The sequence below is a fragment of the Neofelis nebulosa genome, chromosome 10 (genome assembly GCF_028018385.1).
Source record: "Neofelis nebulosa isolate mNeoNeb1 chromosome 10, mNeoNeb1.pri, whole genome shotgun sequence".
Lineage (NCBI taxonomy): Eukaryota > Metazoa > Chordata > Mammalia > Carnivora > Felidae > Neofelis > Neofelis nebulosa.
The window spans coordinates 72559577-72583175 of record NC_080791.1 but is presented as its reverse complement, the minus strand read 5'-3'; the positions used below and the strand labels follow the sequence as shown (position 1 = coordinate 72583175).

At 35.1% G+C, this 23599-nt stretch overlaps 1 protein-coding gene across 26 annotated transcripts in view; it reads left to right on the top strand.

The window, feature by feature from the left end:
• SOX6 (SRY-box transcription factor 6) overlaps positions 1-23599 on the top strand; it is a 693774-nt gene that overhangs the window by 334483 nt on the left and 335692 nt on the right. For all 26 annotated transcript variants that reach the window (XM_058688340.1, XM_058688339.1, XM_058688348.1 and 23 more), the window contains 2 exons: positions 358-598; positions 20643-20850. In XM_058688340.1, the coding sequence (XP_058544323.1) occupies positions 362-598; positions 20643-20850 (445 nt within the window). In that variant the 5' untranslated portion in view covers positions 358-361. The remainder of the gene's footprint in view (positions 1-357; positions 599-20642; positions 20851-23599) is intronic.

The window sequence follows — 23599 nt, the reverse complement described above, 5'->3', positions numbered from 1 at the left end:
TAGCCATCAACTGAATTACTCTTAAGAAGCTAATAATCTAGTTGGGAGAATTGGGAGGAAAAATACACATATGCATATACTATACATTATGAAAACCTGTTCCATGAAAATTTCATTTGTGGATGGAGAAGGGAGAAGATGTGTAGCAATTACTAGGAAGAGGTTTGCTGGGTTAAAAGCAGAGAGGGAGAGTGGTACAGATGAGCTGAACTTTTATCAGTGGTTTAAAGTAGCTCATAAACAACTTGAAGTTAGAGACCCTACTTTTTTTCCTGAATTAGTCAAATGTAAGGGATGGTTTGTTCTTTTGTCATTGACAGATTTTTTGAACCCATGCTCTTTCTCTCTCTCCTGCAGAAGAATGTCTTCCAAGCAAGCCACCTCTCCATTTGCCTGTGCAGCTGATGGAGAGGAAGCCATGACCCAAGATTTGACCTCAAGGGAAAAGGAAGAGGGCGGTGATCAACATGTGGCCTCCCATCTGCCTCTGCACCCCATAATGCACAACAAACCTCACTCTGAGGAGCTACCAACACTTGTCAATACCATTCAACAAGATGCTGACTGGGACGCTGTTCTGTCGTCTCAGCAAAGAATGGTGAGCTTTTAAAATCTGGCCACTGTCACTAAGCGTGTCCTTTAGTATGGCCTCATCACAAATACATGTTTTAGAGAAAGCTCAAAATACATATCATAGAATTATTTGTGTTCAGATCATGAAACAAACACCATGTATATTATTAATATTACTAATATGCTAGTAACTGGGAAAAATTGGAAAATGGTTTCTGATTTAGTTTTTTATACATTCTTAGGTCAACTTGCCAAAAGATATTTAATTTAATTTGGGGGAGGTTTGGTTATCTTATTTTCTGAATCTCTCTCTTTTTTTAAAGTTTATTTATTTTGAGAGAGAGAGAGAGAGAGAGAGAGAGAGAGAGAAGGGAGCAGGGGAGGGTGGGCAGAGAGAGAGGGGGAGAGAGAATCCCAAGCAGGCTCCGCACTGTCAGCACAGAGCCAAATGTGGGGCTTGAACCCATGAACCCGTGAGATCATGACCCGAGCCAAAATCAGGAATCAGACGCTCAACTGACTGAGCCACCCAGGCGCCTCTCTGAATTTCTTAATAAGGTGGTAAACTTGATAATAACACAAAATAGGTACGATCAAATAAAGCGTGACTGTGTATTAACATTGAAATGTTGTATTAAGCAAACATGTCTATGTGAATGAGGTCATATGGTGAATACATATTCAGTGGAGGAAATGCAGGTATTTATCATTTTTAATGGTCATTTTTGATTTATGATAAAGCTTTTCTCACTTTGTGCCTATACATTAATTTCAAAAGGACGTACAAAGCTCCTGAGTATCATTCAATCAGACTTCAGGAGTTTGCCCTGAAGGTAGAAACATCAGATCCAGGGAGTGTATTAGCCAGCTTTCCCATGCTAAATTCTGTCTCTAGCCATCAAAACAGAGGCCACGGTAAGTGGCATTGTCTAGTTTAAAGCAAAAATGTCCAATTTTTTAGCATCTACAACTGACCAAAACCTTAACATATTTTATTAGAGTAGGAATTGAAAACCTGTTTTACATTTCTTAACTTTTGGTTAATGTTAATGAAAGATATCTTAAGTGGCCTGTCATGAAAAGTTATATTCTTTAGTAAAAAAATAAGGTAATATTTAAAAACGCCTTTACAACTGATAACCTATGTTTAAATTCTTGCTCTGTGCTTAATGCTTAATGTCGAAGACTTGATTCCATAAATTATGGAGGCAGACATTTTTCTTTCTCAGGTGATTTTGCAGGTACAACTAGTGCTCTGTAACAGTAGGTGAAAAGTAGGAGATTGGGAGAAAAATAAGACTTTTCTAGACTAACTTTTCTAGACTGTGAACTTAGGTTCACAGGGGATTATCATTACACAATTAATAGATACACTGGAAGATTTATTTTCCTTACATGGGGAAAGAGAAAGTATAATAAGGCAAGACTAAAAGTTTTTCTGATTGAACTTAATCATTTTTGTACTTCCAAGATAGCAAGGGTGAAATAGCTAGTCACTGCCACTGGCTTTTTGAGAAGATAGTAGGGCCATGTTTTATTTTTATGTCATCAAATATTTATGGAGCACCTTTTCTGGGTTCAGTATTCTACTCGGTGCTGGCTGTATTGTGGTGGAAAAAAACATGAATGATTATGCTTTCATGGAACTAATATCTAGGAGAGGGGACAGAAGTTAAATAAACACACATACATAAGTATATAATTAAAATTGTGACATGTGTTAGGAAGAAAAAGAGCAGAATGCTATGTGAGAACATAATGGGATAAACCTAATTTAGAATAGATGGATAGGGATGCCCTCTCTGACTTAAGGATGATAGGAATAGCCAGACAAAGAATAGAAGAAAGAGTAAAAATAGCAGAGGGAACAGCATGGAGGAAATATTTGAGGGGAGAAAAATATAGCTGAGTATCAGGAAATGAAAGATAGTCTTAGTGGCTGGAGTGTAATGAATGAGGTTACAGGGTAGCATCAGATATGGTTGGAGAGACTGGTAGAGGCTATATCCAACAAGACCATATAGATTATGTGATGGAAATGAGGTTTGCATCTAAGTGCAATGGAGAATCATTGAAAGGTTTTAGAACATTGCAGATAGATCACTCTGTCTGTAGTATGAATGGATGGGAAGGAGAGAGAGTGAAAGGAGTAAGACCTATTGGGAGCCTACTTAAGAAGTCCAGTTAAGAGATGGTAGTGGTTTGGGCAAATGGGATAGAGAGAAAGGATGGACTCAAGATCTATTTTACCACTTATGCCAAATATAGTCATGGACAAATAAAAGTAATGAAGCTGAAAAATATAGGTTGAGGCAGAAATAATACCCTTTAAATTTTACTTCTTTAGAGAACTGTAAAATTTTGTTTGTATCTTGGCAAGTGCCAAATTGCTTCAGTGAGTTATTTGCAAAGTTTTATGATCTAACTTTTATCAGAAAATAGATATTAATAATTTGCTTACCAAATTTATATTAAGAGGGATTTATGGTCGTATAAAATAGTTTAAATTCGCAAATATGTTATATATTAGTATAAAAGAAATCATATTTGCTGGAAATGTTTTCAAACTTTCACTCTCTTTTGATATCAAGCACTGCTTTCCACTGGAGCCTTTGTGTATTCTGAATGTCTAGAAGCCAAAATATTTTGTTTTAACTCCCACTCTATAGTATTTCCCAGCTGTGTACTTATATGGTATAATAAAAGGATTTAACAAATGAGAAATAGCAGCTGCATTTGGAAATTCCCTTTGTGCTCCCTTTTCATTCGATAGATTCAATAATGTGTAACAACTGTAGCATCAGACCTGTAATGACTTACACTGCAAGTATCATATCACCAACCAGTTTTTCTTTATGGGGAAGAAAAACAATAGAAAGGATTTTAGGTTTCTGGGCAGTCCTGAAAACCTACATATCGAGTATGTGTATATGTGTGTGTGTGTGTGTGTGTGTGTGTGTGCGCACATGCATATGTGTATATGTGCACGCATGCATGTGTGTGTATGTGTTGGGGTGGGGAGATGACTGAAGTAAAATTTAATAAACATTTTATCTCATTCCACTTTCAAATAATTAGGAATCCAAAAGTATTGTCATGATGTTAAGTGAAACTTGGTTGTTCTCTTATACTTGTTACCCACTGTAATTGAACCCCATAAAATAGGTGTGGAGAAATAAAATTTTAAAGTAAAAAACAGTAACACAAATTCTATTAGCACCTATTCAGTTTCCAGTTATTAATTTTTTTGATGGCCTTCACTCATGAACAGTAAGAAACAAAAATTTCTTATCTCCTGGGTTCAGGAAGGGTTTAACTCTGAAATATTAAGACCACAGAAGAGCTTTACTGTAAAGAGGGGGTAAAGACAAAGCAGAGAAGTTCTGCTAATCCCCACTTCCTGATTAGAAAAAAAAAATCTTGGGGCGCCTGGGTGGCTCAGTAGGTTGGGCATCCGACTTCGGCTCAGGTCATGATCTCAGTCTGTGGGTTCGAGCCCCGCGTCGGGCTCTGTGCTGACAGCTCAGAGCCTGGAGCCTGTTTCCGATTCTGTGTCTCCCTCTTTCTCTGACCCTCCCCTGTTCATGCTCTCTCTCTCTCTCTCTCTGTCTCAAAAATAAATAAATGTTAAAAAAAAAAAAAAGAAAAAAAAATCTTGAAATGTTGAAATTCTGATTATTCTGACGTGGCGTTCCAACAAAATATGAGACCCCACAGTTTCAAACAAGGAAGATAATTCATTGTGGCATAAGCAAAGGAGAATAGAAATTTTAGAGTTTGACATTCAAAGACCAATTTGAGATTAAAAAGTTTTAGGCTCTGATTTTAATTATAATAGCTTATGCTATAGACACCAAATTTCTTGATTTTAAGTTTCCTGTAAATTGATAAATTCCATCTGAAGGCTGAAAAGCTAGTGTAAATAAAAATTTACTGTCCTTTTTCACTATATACAGCCACTACTATTTTCATTATGGTATGGGTGTGCCAGTACTTTTTTTTTCCCAGAGGAATATTGACACTGTCTCCTGATAGGTGTTTTTGTTCCCATAAGGACTGATTCATTAGACAGTAATAAATTCACATCATTTTTTCATGGAAAAAATGTGTAGTGTATCGTTCTATTCAATGTTAACAAGGATGAAGGAACATTTTATGGTTATATTTAGTGACTGGAAGTATGATACTGTGTGTAACCATTGTCTCCTAAAGATTACTTGAATATATAGCTCCTACTAAGTTCCAGGCACAGGGACTTTCTTATGAATAAATCAGGAAAGAGCCCTGCTATCCTGGAACTTCTAGTAGTATTACAGACAATAAAGAAGTTTCACAGAGTGAGCCAATGTCAGACAATGATAAGTGGAATAAAGAAAATTAAATAAGAAAATGTGATCAAGAATGACTAAACAGTCCAGAAGGTCTTTTTGAAGGTGTGACTTTTGAGTTGAGATTTGAATGAGAAGGAACAAACTATGCAGAAATTTGGGGGAAGACACCCAGCTAGAATATACAGAAAGTGCAGCAGCCTTTTTCATTGGTGTATTTGAACAACAGAAAACAATAGAGTGACTGGAATGGAGTGGGTGTGAGAGAGAATGGTATGAGATGAAATCAAAGAGGAAGTCAGATGCTACAGACTTTGGGGGTATCACAGGCTACAGTGAGGTGTTTGGGCTTTACTTCAAGTGCAACAGGAAGCCATTGGAAGATTTTAAGCAAGAGTCTAACATGATTTGATTTATGTTTTAAAAATCATATTGGCTGCTGTGCAGGATACAGATTGTGGGAGATAATACCAGAAACAAGGACACCTAGTAGGAAAATTATGGCAATAGTGCCCATGAGAATTTGAGGGTAAATGGAAGAGTGAACAATTAGAGAGGTTATTCTTCAAGTTCCCCTAGATTCTGAAGAGGACAGGATTCACACAGAAGTTGAGGAGAGTATTTTAAGCCTTGTGGCCATGACGTTAGTCAAGCGAGCAGAAATTTAGTTAAGAATGAACAGGAAATGAAATTGTGAAGATCAAGAAAGAGGGCCAAGGGTAGGCTTGTTCCTGGACAGAAAATGGTCCCATGTGAGGACAGAAGCTTTTTACTTAAGAGGGAATTGGTTGCAGGTGACTTCTGGGGCAGGCCATGAGGATGTGGGCAGAGTACCAACAGTATCTCTTACAAGATCCAAAAAGTGACAACAAGATTGTTGTGCTCTTGCTTGCATGCTTATATTGATATGTAATGTAAGTCAAAATGGGATTATATGCATCTGCCTTTCAATTTCTGGTGTAATTAAGTAAAAATAACCATGCTGGACCTTCAGCCCCAGAAAATCAGAGCTTCGTATTTTAGAGATCTACTTAAATTCCCCTGAGTAAGTTTTATCTTTTAGAAAAGTTTTAAAAATATTTTTTCACTGTAAATAAAAGATGCCAATGATGGCCTTTGCTGTAATTGAAAGAAAATAGTCATAGGCATGTTGGGATATTTAATAAATACTAGGAACAATACTGTCTTGCTCGTAAACAATTTCTCGTTTCTGCCTTTCTTGCTTTTAGTCCAAAGAAGTTGCTAATCAACTCTGGAGTGTTCTATGCAGTTCATTTTGAGTCATAAAAATTCTGGTGTGAACTTTGTACTGTGACTGGGATTGGAGCTGTTGTCATACATGATAACATAGTCCAGGAATTTTGAGTGAGGATTTAATCCTTGTCCACCATTATTTATGTTGTGGTAGGATTTTAGAAGATTTCTAATTTTTTAAGCTTTTAAAAGATTTTAAAAACTTGTTGCCAGTTTTTGGTAAGATTTAGTCATTTAAGATAGTAAATAACACCCAAATGAAATGTATTTTCTCACTTTTATTGAGACTGTACTTTAGAGAGTGTAGTGAAACCCACTAGTTTGCCTGGTCCCATTTTGTAATCTTAACACCTAAGACAAGATTTATGTGCATCTTTTTGTACCTGCTTGGTCTGTGAATCACAGGAAAAGAACCATGAACTGACAAGGCTTAGACTTCCTGGAAAATTTAGTTACTACTCCTCTCATTTTAAGATTTTGGAAATTCATTCAATTTAAGTAAATTTCAAACCTAGACTTCTGGTAACAAGCGAAAAACTGTCTGCCCTTGTCTCCTGAGTTATGAAACAACGTTCTCCAGGAAGCTCTGTGGTAGATTTCCCATTTTCTGTAAATTTGAAACTGTATTAGTACATAGTACTGTCTCTTTTTAAACCTATTTCAGAAATTTAATGACAGAAATGTACTTACAATTTGAACCAAAAAGTAAAACTATATTTTATTGCATGGTGTGGGTAGTGAAACAGACAACTGATGTCTAGTGTTAACACAATGATCATCTTTGTATTTCTACACCCTGGTTATGTGCAGTGTTTCATTCCTGCTAATAAAAAAAATGTAGATCTTTAAAAAAAGATCTTTCCCAAATCTGGGTTCTTTACATTAAACAAAATGATTACTGGTATGCTACTGGAAAATATCTTGATGTTTATGGAAACTGGAATTATTTTATTATGAACCTTAATGATATAATACATCTTTAAATACACTTTTTGGAAAAGTTTTCTTACCTAGCATATTATCAAAATCTTTATCAAAAGTAGAAACATTAACATGCTCTGGTATAGTTGGCTTTTTTCCCCCTTGGGCAAGAAGGAATCAGGTATGCATGCTGATTAACACACTCCAGTCATTAACATGTGATTATGTGGGCTGCATATTGAGCACCTGCCAAAATATAAAAATCCAGTACTTTGCTACATCTGTGCAAAGACTTTTTTTCATTTCTTTTGTATTTTGACAGTTCAAGGAATATCAGGCCCTGGTATTTTTTTTTCCTCAGTGTAATAAAATTGTGTATACAGAATGTTTTCAAGGAGACGAGATATGCCATGTTTATTTTCATTTTAATCTTTTAGGCTGTGTAAGAGCCAGTGGCTGGAGTTTGCAGAGCACTGACTATAACATGAATCTCTTAACAAACTCCATTACTGGCATTCACTTACAGTTTACAGCATTCTTTCATGTTCATAAGGATTATCTTTTCTGGGATTCAACCAATATTCCCCTAATTTGCTTCATTTTTATGTGATATCTTTATGCCTCAAAAATATTTTGTTTTCATTTCTTTCACCAATATGCTGCTAGTGTACACGTCATTGTGATGCCAAGGCTGCTCCTGTGGTTTGTTTTTTTTCCTGTTGACTATACATATGCAAATATTCCTTCATGACCAAAGTATAGTTTGGGTTCTTTAGCATTTCAAACACTTAGGAAAGGTCACTTTTCAATAATTGTTTAAAATAAGACTTGATTATCAATAGAAAATCTAGGATGATCTAGTGTAGCAAATCAACCTGATTGAGCCAGGCCTGTTCTAGATAGCTTTATTTTCTCGATGGATCCAAATGACATTTGAATACAGTAGACTATCTTTTTTTTTTTTTTTTTTGGATAGACTTTTTATCAAATTGATCAGTATTAATCAATGGAAGCTGATCTCAGGACACCAGTAATTTTCTGATTAAAGCAGAACTCCACAGTCTATATAAGTGGTTCTGATTAATGTACACTTTCTTGTACAGAATTCCTTCTTGCCTAGTGATGATTGGGATACATCACTATAATGCAGTATGATAACGGGAATAATGAAATCTGTGCATTCCTATAAGGCTTCTAAGCAACGTGTTGTGAGAGCAATGTATATATTATATAGCATGCAGTCTTTTCCATGACTAATTTGAACTTTTCATGATTAGAATGAGATATGAATCTTCAGGTCCTTCTATATCAGTTTGAATAAGATGGTAGTACTTGTGATAGGGAGCATTTTGCTTGGGAAGGAGGAAGCTGGGATTGTATTTTCACTCCTCCTGTTCTACCTTCTCACACTAATTTGGATAGGGTTGCTTTCCATAAAGGCAACTTTACCATAATGAATCATTTGGAGATGAGATTGAAAGGGCTCTCTTTGATTATTGAGTCAAACCACCTGCATTAAGCAGGAAAGAGCCTACTCTGTTCCTTACATGAACATACCCAATCTTTCTTGAACACTGCTAATGAATGTGCCTTAATTATCTTGATATGCAAATTATCCCACTGTTTGATTGTCCTCTGCAATAAGAAGTTTTCCTTGCTTTCCAAGAGAAATGTAACCTTTTAAAAGAAGAACAACTTCAAGCCATTATTGCTTTTGTTAATATACCTTTCAATGTGATGACACTTATTTTTTTATATTATTAACCTTTTAAGTATTATTTTGGTATTACTGCATTCTCATGACCTCTAGGCATTATTTTTCTAGGTGATGCAAATTGAGTTCAATAATATATCTCTGTGTAAACCACATTCTCAAATCCAAAGTATAAATTATAAACCTTTGCTAATAAAATTTTATAATCAGGTAAAAATTAGAAATGAATATTTATACATTTCATTTATCTTCTTTATATTTCATTACCATCCCAGAAAATGGGAAACCTTATTTAATAAAATGATTGGGAACTATTTTGTAAACTTTTGCTTTCATTATAATTTAACTCTGATTTGTTTTCACTGCTGGTGTACTGAGAGTACGTAGAATACAATATTCTCAAGTTCATCAAACTTCTGGGAAGAAATGTGCCCTCATTTAAGCATAAATAGATTATGGTGGCATAATAGAAGAGATTCATTTACCTTGAAACACACAAAATGAACATTTTTTTTTTTTGGCAATTACTGTTATTTAGGAATTTTTTGTTTAGCTCTAGTGGTGACTTAGTAGCTTTTTTACAGAAGGACTGGGTTAGCTAAGATTAAGCTAATGTAATCCATAAACAAATTGAGAAAAGTTTGCTCCTGAATTCAGAGTTAATATGTGGCCTTCAGTTTTTGAAATTATTTTGTTCCCGGTGTGCTTCTACCAAACATACCTCTTGTTCTTATACTGGCATATCTTGTATAGGGGTTGATTATAGTTTTTTTTTTTAGCTTTCTGAAATTGTGAGTAAGAATAGAGTTTCGCTGTCCTTTTGACTACTGTCCTTGGATCCATGAGGATGCACACAATAAAGCAAGGAATGACCTGAATCTGAGTTTTTTGAGTATTTGGAAATTAGAGAAAAAAATATAAATTCATGCCTATGTTCCCTACTGGCTGCCCCTTGAGAAAGAGGCTGGGCTCTAAGACTGTAGGCGAGCCATCAATTCCAGGTTGTGTGCTGCCCCCAGGTATAGCAATGTACGGCTTCCAGACATTGAGGGCATCTGAAGACAGAATTAGACCTCTACTTACTGCTTTCTGGTAAATTGGTGACATTTTTGTGCCTACTTTCCCTTTTCCTGGAAATGTAAATACAGATAGATAGAATAGATGTTTTATTAGCAATACAGTCTCTGAGGTATCATTTTTAGTCTCTCTGTACTTGTTCTGTGTGTTAAAAGCTTAAATCAGAGAACTGGAGAGGTGATTTTAAAATTTCTGGGTTAGCAAGAGTTTCTTGTTAATCCTTTACATGTATGAAATTTGAAGGCTTTTGTGGTATAATTCTCTAAATTGGGACCCTCACTGGACAAGATCCGGTGAAGAGAGGAGGTGTTGGAATCCCCAGAGCAGCTGTGAGGTTTCAGTGTGTATGACAGAGGCAGCAGTTTGTTCTCTAGTTGTTCATCTCTGGACAAACGAGGCCATGGGAGGACTTCACTGTTAATAGAGCAGGATCTCTGTTAGGTAACAAACGGATTTAACAGGACTTGATTGGGATCTGGTCCTTTTTAATATTAAGAATTGTGAGATATAAAGGGCATATGCTGAACTATTTTTTATGTGACCCCAGTCTCATCATTTTCAGATAGACAACCAAGACATAGGTAATTATTATACCGATATTTGTTTCCAGGGGGCTTAATTACTACCCTTTCCCTAGTGAGTCCCAACTACCTTACCTTTTTTCCTCAAAGTTTTAATATCTCATTTTTTCTGCAGCTACTCTGATACCCTTGAATGGTTGCAGATCCCTTTCCCTTACAATAGCCCAGGTTTCTGTCTTGAATTATGGGGAGGTTTCCCAGAAGCTGGATTAAATGGCATTTCAACAGATTACTTGTGTCATACTACAAGCTCTTCTCTTCCCTGTTAATTCTGAGCCAGTGTCATACAAGAGGTCCCTGGTGCCCCGATTCTCCTATTTTTAAGGCTATTTGCCTGTTTGGGGTATAGGTTAGGAAGGTTTTTTACTTCACCTCCTTTGCTTCAGCTTCAAAATTCTGGTGTCTCGGTTTGTCCACTATTTCAAAGGGCTCTTCATTATTCCTCACTTGGGTGATAGCTAAATGGGTTCCTGGTGATCTTACTGATACCTGGATCCAGTGATGTACGTATAATTTAGGCATCTACCATAGCCTTCGGTTCATTTAAAGCATACTAGCTGCTTTGGTGATTCTATATAAAAAATACAGTTATTTTCATAAGTGCACTGGTATCTCTTTAATGGGGAAGAAAGAGAAAAACAACTGCAGAAAAGGACACCATGAAGATAATAGACTTGACACTAGAGTAAGTATTTATCTCATAAGAAAAGCTCTGTGGAATTGTTTGAGACTCTCCATGCAAAGAAACTTGCTCTGTTAAAACTTGTCCGATTATACTTCTCTAACTTCTGCATAATCACACCCCTTATTCCCTAAAGCCTCAGATTGTAAAAAGCAAGCAAATAAACAAAAATTTTTGATTTAGTGGAAATGTTTTCCTTGAGATTATTTAGAGGAAACATAACTTAGAGGAAAAGACATTGCCTTATTTATCTCTGCCACTAATTTGCTGTGTGACCTTATAGAAGTCACTTTATATCTTTGGACTTCAATTTCCTCATCTCAAAAATGAAAGATTTGAGCTGTAATCACCAAGTCTCTTGCTGCTTTTAACTTTCTGGGCTTCAAAGTTGAAACTGTCTTAGCCAACTCAACCTAGCCCGGTAGTGTTGTTTAAGTTGAGTGTCATATGGTAGTTTGAATACTAATGATTTGCCAGATGAAAGTAACTGTCTGGAGTTGGTAGGCACACAAATCAGCTAATAGCTGAACCTTGATAGAATGTTGTCCCATGTGCCTGAAAGATCTTCTTACTATTCCATTACCAAAAAATCATAAAATATTCTCATCTCTGGGGCTGCCTGTCCCGTGACATTAGATGTTTAAAATATGATGTCTCTAAGGCAGTGATAGTGTGCCTTAATTCTCTGTTGTTTAGAATATTGAGTACATTCAGTTCAGGGCACTACTATTTAAGAGCGGGAGAAACAAATGAGAACACAGTCAAGGGAGAATGATCAGGATGGCTGAACCATGTCTTATGAGGAAGAAATCAGAGATGTTTTGCCTAGAAAAAGAGAAGATATAAGGGTAGTATAATAGCTGTATGTTAAAATGTTGTCGTTCTGAATGTTTACATGGGATATAAGAAAGGTTGAAATATTATTAATATTTTATTAACATTAATATAATAATATTCTATAATATTCTTTTGTTAATATTCTTATTAATAGGAATGTTTGGCAACCCTGCACAGACTGCTTTGGGAGGTATGGAGGTGTTTAAGGAGAGGCCAAAAGAATTACTTGTAAGAGATATTGTAACAGTGAACATCACTACCACCAACATCACCATTTAATGAACACTTACAATGTTACAAGTACTGTTCTAAGAGTTTTTATTTTTATTAATTCATCTGTTTTTCATAACAATGCTATGAGATAGGTTCTGTACTGCTGTTATCAGTCCCATTTTATAGATGGGGAAATTAAGACACAGAGAGGTTGACTAACTCACCTGTGTTATATGGCAGGTAGATGGAAAAATTGCGATTTAACTGCAAAATCTGGCCCAGAGAGCCCATGTTTTGTTAACTATTATACCACCTTTTTCTGCACAGGGTATGAATCTTAGGTGGGATTGAGCAATTGGATTTTTAAGGACCTTTGAATCTTGAGATTTTGATTCAATATGTGAGGGTGATATGTATAGATGAGGCAAAGCCTTTCTATGTGCTTGTCTTGACAAGTTGGGGAATTTAGTATTTTTTCTGTATTTTATTTCCATTTATTAAATATCATGGTGATGAGGACATTTAAAAAAACTTAGTATTGTGATTTTTTTTCTTTGAATCAAAATAACACTTTAAAACAATAGCTTTTATTTATTAGACTTGAGGAATCATGACACTGTAGTAAATAGTGGTAATAAATTTATATTCTGATGAATAACGAATAAATTTATTATTATTAAACAGTATAATAATAGCGTAAGGTGGCATGGTTTTGTGCCAACTTTGAGAATGCTATATAAATCTAATATATTCTACCAAGTTTCAGGGTTTTTTTTTAAGTTTATTTATTTTGAGAAAGACAGCATGAGTGAGTGAGAGGGGGGCAGAGAGAGAGGAAGGGACACAGAGAATTCCAAGGAGGTTGTGCACTGCCAGCGCAGAGCCCAACATGGGGCTCGAACCCACAAACCATGAGATCATGACCTGAGCTGAAATCGTGAGGCCTGAACCCATGAACCATGAGATCATGACCTGAGCCAAAATCAAGAGTCATACACTTAACAGACTGAGCTGCCCAGGTGCCCCCAAGTATCAGTTTTAATAAAAGAGAAAAAGAATAAAACTTTGTTTTACTCTTAGAGTTAATGATACTTTTATCAAGAATAACCTGCTGTTAATTGGAACCAAATTCAGTGTTTTCATTTATTTAAGCTTCCTTAAACCAATGCTTTTCCTTAAAATATGTCACATTAGAGAAAAATGTACTTCTTCTTCTGAGAAAGAACCTATAAATGTTAGCAATTTAGTTTTCAGCATATTAAAAAGGTTACAGTTCCTTTGTTAGCAAGAAGTTATTGGAACCTAGATTAGGTAAAGCTTTATCTGTCAGTCACCCCATAATACTGTAGTAGAATATGTCTTATACCGCACAGTTGTCAGGTAGTTTTGGGCTCATCAAAAAAGAGCGTTTGAAGTGGGGAATCAGAAAAAGCAGTACGTATCTAGTGCATATACATATATATGTGTATATATATACATATATATATCTTGATATATATATCTTAATTAAAATATATTAAAATACATGTGTATATGTAATGTAACTTGAATGCTTAATTGAAACTTAAAATATATAAAATGCAGTGCATACAAAAGGAGGGGTGTAGAGCCATCTGTTCTGGCAGAGAAGACTGATCACTGACATGGCTGAATTGGTAGTACACCAACTTTTAGTTGGTTTTATTATTGTGTTTAATTTCTTTACACACATTGCATCCCATTAATTTCCTTCAGTCAAAGACTACCAAGAACACACCTGTAATGGAACAAATTGGTTTTATTACTCATTACAGTCGGGAGAACACACCACAGGGAATCATCGAATGCCTCAGTAAGAAAGTATTCAAAAGAACATTTTGTAGGATTTGGGTTTTGTTTGAATGATTTGAAGTAGGGTTTAAGGAAACAGAATCTTGCTGTCAGAAATGGAGGCTGTCAGAAATCAGGGACAAACCTATAATTTGGTATCCCAATAATCTTATCTGGGGGGGTGGGCAGGTAGACTAGAATGAGGATAAAGCTGTAATTGGAAAGGCAGTATAACTGAAATGGAAAACAAAAACAAAATGACAACAGGAGTGCAATAAGACTGGACACATTTAATTCAGCCTTGCTAGTGGGTGGAGGAAAGAGTAAGAGAGGGTAATATTCTGTCCCTACAGTTAGGTTGGGCAGCAGGTAGGGAAGTTGATTCATGCAGCTGCATAGAGAGGCTATTTCCTAATCATTTCTCCCAGCACCAGTGACTTCCATTTGTATGTAGGTTTCAACTCCATTATGTAGGGCAAGATTCCATTCCTGACCTATGGTCTTTGCTTGTCTCGGTTCCTGACATCTTGTCTGACTTTTGCAACCTCAGCCTACAGTTCTCCTCTGTTTGCAGTTAGGACTACCCTTTCATATTCTTGGTCAAGGTGCAGTTGGCAACCCAGATGAATTAGAGCAGTAGTGTACTATAGCTGCTCCAGGACAGAATGGAGATAACCCATATGCAGTTAGGTTAAGTGGGAATTGATAGAATGTATCCCTAGAAAAAGCTAATTACCAATGTTAAGGTTACTGGGGTTTTGTGAGGGGTCAGGTCTTGGAATTTGTTTGGGATGACTTTATATTAGTTTGTGATTTTTTGGGCATTGATATAGAAGAGAGTAATGTCATGTAGTATTTATTATTATACTTAGATGAACAAGAATAAATTAAAACCTAAAAATGGTGCCAGTGGTCATCATGACTGTATTTTCAGAATTAAAAATGGAAACACAAGACTATTGGACAAAGGGCGTTTGAATTTAGTAAGGGTAGTTATCATTGTTCTGAGCACTTTATATACTATTCATTTCTTACAGCAACTATTTGAAGATATAATATTGACTCCATCCCATAGAAAGGCAGAGTCTAAGTCCCACCCTCTTGACTATGTGCTTTGGTGTCTTACTATTGAATAGATTGCACTGACAGTTACATGGCATGACTCTTCAGACTAGGTTAGAAATAGTGACATAGCTTTCATCTGACTCTTTCTGGGGGTATGCACCCTTGGCAATCTGAGCTACCATGTAACAAGTCCAACTAGTCTGAAGCTAAAATCTTGGAGAGAAAGATCATATGAAGGGATCACATAGAGATAGAGGAAGATGTCCAAGAAACCCCAGCTTCCAGCTCCACACTCTTGAAGTGTTCCCATTTGTGAATAAAGAAGCTTTGAGATGACTCCATTCTTAGCCACTGACTTACTGGCAACCTCATGGGAGATCTTGAGACAGAATCACCCAGCCCAGATGCTCCCAAATTCCTGATCCACAGAAACCATTAAAAAAAAAAGAATAAATGATTATTATTGTTTTAAGCCCTGTCTTAGGGTGATTTTTATACAATAGATAACTAATATAGGGTACTTCTTGGTAACTCTTAGATTAGGGTTAATAACAAAGTGGAATTCCTGTCTCAAAGTAGGTAAAGTTCCTCTCTGGCAATGCAAGGTAAAAAAAAAAAAATATTTAGAAGGTAGGTGTTATTGGAATTGTGGCATCTTTTACTGTTGAGAGTGACTTTATTATGGCCTTGTGGAATGGGAAAAGCACTGGATTTAGAGTCAGAAAACCTACATTTGGGTTTTAAACTAGTTCTGCCAGTTCTACCTGTGTGACATGAAGGAAGCTACATGACCTTCTGAGTGTCACTTTTCTTCTTGCTGCAAATGAAGATATGGAACTTTGGTATTCGGTTCTTGGCAACCCATTTTTAGAACAACATCTAGAGACTCGATTGAATCAGAGGAGAATGATGAAGGGTCTGGTAATCATGTCAGATGGGAAATGGGTATAGAAACTGGAGGAGTGTCACCTAGAAAAGAACTGTTAATTCAATCCCTCCCTTAAGATATTTGAACAACTCTACAGAAGAGGATATAGATTGATTTTGTGCATCTTTTGAGGGCAAATGGGAAACAATGGGTAATAATGATAAGGATCTAGATTGTAAGGATTCCTTTTTAAATAATTAAATTTATTAGAAAATACTATTTGAGAGCCTTGATTATTTTTCTGGGTTCAAATTCAGGGAAATTATAATATACTAACTCTCTAGATATCTTCAAGAGGACTGATTTTTTTCTCTTAAATTCTATTTTATATTTCCTTCAAGAATCCCTTCATAAAATTATTTTTGTTTTTCTTTATTACATAAACTGTGTTCATCAATAAGTTAGAAAACACATAAAGCAAAAGGAAATAAAAATTACCAGTAATCTCATTGCCATTGAGAGATCACTATAAATGTTTTGGTGTATATCTTCCCAGTGTCTTGTTTGTTTGTTTTGTAGCCATGTTTACCCTTATGCACACATCCAACAAAATTGAGGTTATGTACTAATCTAACTACAATTATCCTTTTTTTCCCATTTAATACATATTTATTTGTAAATAAATTATTTCTGCAACATTTTTTGGTATTCATATTCAACCTTGACAACAATATTTATTTTCTCTTTAAAAATAGTATTTATAATAGAATATTTGCAAAATATGGATGACTTCAAAAAGAAAATTAAAACTACCTATTATCCCAATACTCAGAGGACTGTTAACATTTTGTTGGACATTCTGGTGTCTTTTCTTCTGTACATAACTTTTTCTAAAAAAATATGTATTGGTGTTTCTCACCAACATACTTTTTACTAACAATACGTTATGAATATTCCCCGATGTCACTACATTTTCTGCAAAAATATGATTTTTAATAATATCAAATTATTCTACCATCTGGACCAAACCATAATGCCCTCAAATGATCCCTACAATTGGATATGCAAGTTGCCCCTAATGATTCATCACTATAAACAACACTATATTCAGCGTATATAATATTGTTTTTAATGGCTGTGTGGTATTCCATTGTGTCGCTATGTCATCTTTTATTAAATAAATCCTTTATTTTTTTAATGTTTCAGTTCTCAATATTTTGCTTAAATAAGCAATCCTGTCACTATTAGAACAAATCTTTACTCCTACCAGTATTTTTTTTATTATTCTTGACATATTTGGTGAGGAGTTGTTTCAAGTTCAGCAGCTGGTGATGTACTTAACATTTTGTTGGATGCTCTAGGGGCATATTGAAGAAACATGAGACATGGCCCCAATCCTTCAAGTGTTAAAATTTAGTTGCAAATATGACTAATACATGCAAAATAGTAATGAATAATTTATTGTAGTATATTATTAAATGCTAAGTTGTGTGGTTCTGATTAAGTGCTTCGATGTGTATTTCAGGGGGTAGGAGGGTAGTGAGGCCCAGGATAGTCAGGCAGGACTTCAAGGATGAAATGCAGTTTGATCTGAGCTTTGAGGAGTGGGTTGAGTGAATAGTCAAAGAAAATGTGGGCCATTCTAGAGGAAAGGAACATGAAGCACAAAAGCTCAGAAATGTATATATTTGATATATTCACAGTACCATGAGAAGGCTATTTAAGTTTAACATCTTTTTATTGCCACTGCTGAGCAATCAGTTTTGAATAACAACTTCTGAAAAATATGAGCAATATTTATTTTAATATGTTTTTTCCAGTTTATTGAGATATAACTGACAATAACATTGTATTAAAGTGTACAACATAATTATTTGATATATGTATGTATTGTGAAATGATTACCGTAATAAGTTTAGTTAAAATCCATCACTTCACATGGAAGTGTGATTTTTTTTATTTGCTTTTAATATTTACTTTTCTATCCCTTCAGACATGGAAACATCTTAATTAAATATTCCTAATTTGTGAAAATTGCTTATGTTTTCTACACACTTTGCCTGATGATTTTTTTTGTACTACTGTGTGGTTTTTCAGTCATCTGCATATAATATTGTATTTAATTCATTTCCAGCAAAAAAAAAAAATGCTTTAGATAATCTGAATCAATGTTATTCTATTTCTTATGTTGGGACTGGGATCATCTTAAGTAATATTTCAAAAATGATCTTCACTGTTAGGTTTGTTGATGCCACTGAGGTTGGGAGAAAACAAATTTATAGTAAATTGTCTTTGAAAGAACTAATGCTAACTCAGGCCCCATATGCTTGGCTTTTGTGATGTTCATTTGTTCAGTCATGTTATACAGTGGTGTTTTCACAAGAAAGAACAAAAGAAGAGAAGTAATCTCTTTTATGTAATTTTTAAAAATCACAAGTAACTGGCCTTCTTAAAAATGTTCATAATTGGGGCGCCTGGGTGGCGCAGTTGGTTAAGCGTCCGACTTCAGCCAGGTCACGATCTCGCGGTCCGTGAGTTCGAGCCCCGCGTCAGGCTCTGGGCCGATGGCTCGGAGCCTGGAGCCTGTTTCTGATTCTGTGTCTCCCTCTCTCTCTGCCCCTCCCCCGTTCATGCTCTGTCTCTCTCTGTCCCAAAAATTAAAAAAAAAAAAAAAAAAAAAATGTTCATAATTATATCCATATTATAACATTAAGGCAAAGCACATTTATTTTATTGCCTTCATAGGGAATGAGAATTAAAGGACCTATACATCAGAATCACTTAGGATGTTCATCAAACTTCACATTCCTGGGCCCTACTCTTGGCAGTATAGAGGGAGGTGAGGGAATCTGCATTTTAACATACTTGTAGGGAATTGTAAACATTGAAGTTTGAGGACTATTGCTTTGAGACCAAATACTGTCTCAAATCTCTCCTCCACAGCTGTGCTGCAGTAACATGCAGCAAGACTCGACAGATATCATTGGGCATCTTTCCTCAAACTGAATTTCCTAGGACCTGTTTTGTTTTTAGGAAATTACATTGTAAGTTGAGGTTTTTTTTCCTTAATAAAACTTACTTAAAAGTTAAAAAAAAAAAGCAAAACTAAACAAAACAAAACTATAGATCCTTTGTCAAGTTTTTTGTTTTTTTGTTTTTTCCTAATTTGGCATTATTGGCTTTTATCCAACAGTACTCTCCTCATTATAAGTGTTTGGACTTAGTACCACTTTACTCAGATGAATTGCTTATAGGTCTCCATTCATGAGACCATCATTCTTTAAGTTTTAGAAAGTTAAAAAGTGAGGGCCAGAAATAGTAAAATTCACACCTTTCCATTGTTCCTAAGGTTGGTATAAGATGACTTATATGACTTAAGTCATTGATGATTTTATCCACTGCCTATGTCAGTGCCTAGTGACATATTGCAAGTAATTGTTACTTAATAATAATCCCAACAACCCTGAAAATAAGTTTTATTCCTACCTTGTACAATGATAAAAATACTAAATGCCTAGCATTTATTGAGTATAGTTATCTCATTTAATTTATATGGAAACTTACTTCTCTACACTCCATTTTCCTTTTCTCCCCCTTTTTGTACCAGTTATTACTGTAACTTTTGCCTCATATTTCTTCCTCTACTTCTTAAAGCTTGCTGGGCTTCTCTGTGAAAAAGGAGAGAGATATAGGAGCAATTACAATTGTCACGCTTCTGATGAGAATCACAAAGACTAGCTCCTTTACATAGTTTTTCGTTGGGCAAGAGAAAACCCACGCTCAGACAGATAAGGTGAATGTAAGGTTACTGATGGGTGATGGCTAAATAATAGTTGCTTCCAACCCTCAGTTCTGATTTAGAGAGATATAAAAACATTTTCTTCCTGTAAACTTTTAGGTGTTTATTATTTTCAGTCTCAGATTTGCATTGTTTCCTTGCAGATGAATCTGACCCTCTTACCAGTTAGCTAACTTCTCTGTACTGTGAAGTAATTCTTGTGCAAATATTTCTGTAACAAACTCGGCCTTTTTAAAAACAACCAACCAAACAAAAAAACCATAAAAGTAAACCACTTTTAAATGTGTGTGACTATGTGCTAAAATACAAGTGGTGAAGATAAGGAATAGAATGAGGCTTTTGTAACTTTGACAGTTGTGTAGCTAGGAAAAAAAAAAAGATTCTGCTCAAACCCTAGTGCACAAAAATATTCCGGTTGGCTAACTTTGTGGCACTGATTTAGATGTTTTATATGTTTTCTGTTGAATAATTAATATTGGATATTGAAGCTAATTTCTCTTTTGGTTCTAAATTCAAGGAAAATGTTATTGTGATGTACATATTTTTAGGCTGTGGGAAGAGCATTTAACAAAAGTGCCAATGGAAAGAAAAACTTTGTCCAGCTTAATAATTAATAATTATTGAATCCAAACTATTTTAAATGAAAGGTGTAAGAATAAGTAAAGTGTCCATATTAAAATGAAGTTTTTGAACCACTTGGATTGGTTTCTAATAAAAAAAAAACAGTTTGAATCTGCAATTTCAGGGTAGTTCTTTTGATAATTGCTTCTTTCATGTTTAGTATTTCTAAAGCAGAGACGGCTTAATATATTATTTGTTCATCTAAGCCTCATATGCTGTCATTCTGAGTTTGGGATTTTTCTCCAACGATATGCAGAGAAACAAATGTTCTAATGGTTTTATTTTATTTTGTTTTTCTAGGAGTCAGAGAATAATAAGTTATGTTCCCTATATTCCTTCCGAAATACCTCTACCTCACCACATAAGCCTGACGAAGGGAGTCGGGACCGCGAGATAATGACCAGTGTTACTTTTGGAACCCCAGAACGCCGCAAAGGAAGCCTTGCCGATGTGGTGGACACACTGAAACAGAAGAAGCTTGAGGAAATGACTCGGACTGAACAAGAGGGTATGTGTGGACTTAACTGTTGGGCTTTATTCTTTTAAAGATTCCAGGCCTTTTAAAAAATGAGTGGGATTTCAAGGGCCAAAGCAGTGCGTAATTGGCACTAGCTAGGAAAAAGTTATTCAGAGGTTACCATGGTGATGGCAGATTGTGATCCATTGAAAGTATTAAGCAGATAGCTCCATTTTCCTAAACTTTGTGCATTTTATTTGGTTCTTATGATAACAAATTAAGGTTTTAAACTAACTGCAAGCCTTACCCTTGAAAAAGATGTAGTATGGGAACTTTTGCAGCTGCAACTTAATTTTTCATTTCTCTCCTTCACTTCCTTTTAATGGATAGTGTTTTATTATGAAAAGACCAACTGTTTAAAAAGAAAAAACAAACAAACAAAAAACTAATTTATTTCTCATTTTTATAAATATTACAAATTTATAAATATTATTCTTTCACCTTCAAATGTTGTAGAATTGAGAATTGAGGTTTCTAATATTGTGAAAGCTAAATGCTCAAGGGAGAAGTGCTGTGACACATGACATCTGTTGCAGCATCCCACATCTCATCTACCTTCTCCACTCTTGAAAGAGTCCACTTAGGTTCATGTAGGTCCTAAAAAACAAATGAAAAAAGACTCTATCATAATATTGTTAAATTGAATAAATCAAGTCTAAGTGACTGCTATACTTATGTGTGTCCTTTCATTCTTTATGTATAGATTTTAGACTTTGAAATGTAGGGCAGTTAATGGTTCTGTATTTATTGCTAACATCATAAGTTAAATTTAGACTTCTGTGACACTATCAAGAAATGGGGATATAAGGGAATTTTTCATATAACTTAATTTTATTCCTCTAACAGCTTAAAAGTTTAAAAGTTTCTTTTTTTAAAAATTTTTTTTTTAACGTTTATTTATTTTTGAGACAGAGAGAGACAGAGCATGAACAGGGGAGGGGCAGAGAGAGAGGGAGACACAGAATCTGAAACAGGCTCCAGGCTCTGAGCTGTCAGCACAGAGCCCGACGCAGGGCTCGAACTCACGGACTGTTAGATCATGACCTGAGCTGAAGTCAGACGCTTAACCGACCAAGCCACCCAGGCGCCCCAAAGTTTAAAAGTTTTAAATTAATTTTTACGGATGTGTCCATCACATCAACACAAAAGGAGTTTCTAAAATGTATTACATGCTTACCTAACTTACCAACCAGATTATATGGCACAAATGTAAATGCTTTTTGATGACTCAGGATCATGATGCAATAGACTATGGACTCCAATCTAACAATTAGGTGACCCTGCATTAATTCTTCAGTCTCCCTGAGCCACAAAATGTAAAATTTGGGATGGTACTAATACTTGACTTGGAAACTCAAAAATTTTGAGAATTAACTATAATAATGAATATAGAAGTCTCTTATGAACAGTAAACTACATAAACTTGGGGTATAGTGATGATTGTCATATTATAAATGTCAATTATTTTATCATGCTATAATGTAATGATGCCCCTAGAGATCACTGAGATAATTAGGACTGTTTGGTCTTATGGTTATTTCTCTGTAATTATGAGACTTTGGAATGCTTGTGTCTGCTTGATATAGATATTTTTTTCGGTGCATGCGTGTGTGTGTGCATGTGCGTGTGTGTGTGTGTGTGTGTGTGTGTGTGTTGGTTTCTCCTTTTTCAATAATAGGTTTCAGGCTGTTACTTTTTGCTTTGTTGTGAAAAATTTCTAATTTCTTTCATTTTTCATTTATAAATTATGAAAATATATGATCATGACCGCTGGACCATGTGTAAAATATACATATATATATCTGGGTGAGTTGCTTAGAGATTCTGGGTAATATACATGATTTTTAGTGCATGGGCTTCTCCCTGCTCAGACACTTTATTTTCCCCTACTTGGCTATGTTCTAGAATGATTGAGGCTGTCAGATCAATAATGTCTGATTGAGATTGCTAGATTACTTTTAATTATGATTTACCAAGAAGATGGTTTTAGTTCCATAAGAAAGAGGGTTTCAAGATACTTTAGAGAAGTCTTTAATGTAAAAATAAAGAAATTGATTTGTGATGATTTTTTTTGGTGTGGGCTCCTGGAGAATTTAAAATAATTTTTATCTTGCAAGTCATGGTTAGTTTTCCGTTCTTCCTCCTTATTACTGTGTGTCGAAGGTTTGATACAAGAGAGGCATTTGCAAGATGAGACCTCTCATTTAAGAGTACTTTATCACTCACTATATTCCTACTATCAAAGAATATTTTTATGTGCTTTACTGAAATTTGTTTTCAGTATATAAACTATATACACTTTAGGCATCAGAAAACCAGGCATTTTTTAGTGTGTATTAATGTGTATATTAAATATAAATATGAAGTGATAAAAGTAGGTTCTTCAAACTTACACATTCTACAAATCTGGAAGGAATGCTGAATATAATGTATGAAAGAAACAAAGCTCAAAAGGTTTTGACAAATCGAAAATGTGAACTTAAAACTGACCCATCAAGATAAAAATTAATAGATCTTCTTGTCAAGTCCAGAGAGTATGACCAAAACTCCTAGCTGCACAAATAATTACTGAAGGAAATTCAAGTAGCAGACATAAGAATTTTTTAAAAAGCTTATGAGGTTTAGGTGGCAGAAAGTGCACTGGGGTCCACGTGATGAATATTGCCCAAAATTTGCCAATGCTGCCTCAGTCAGCATTACTAGAATTACAGTATGTAGCATTCAAAAAGTGGTAGTCCCA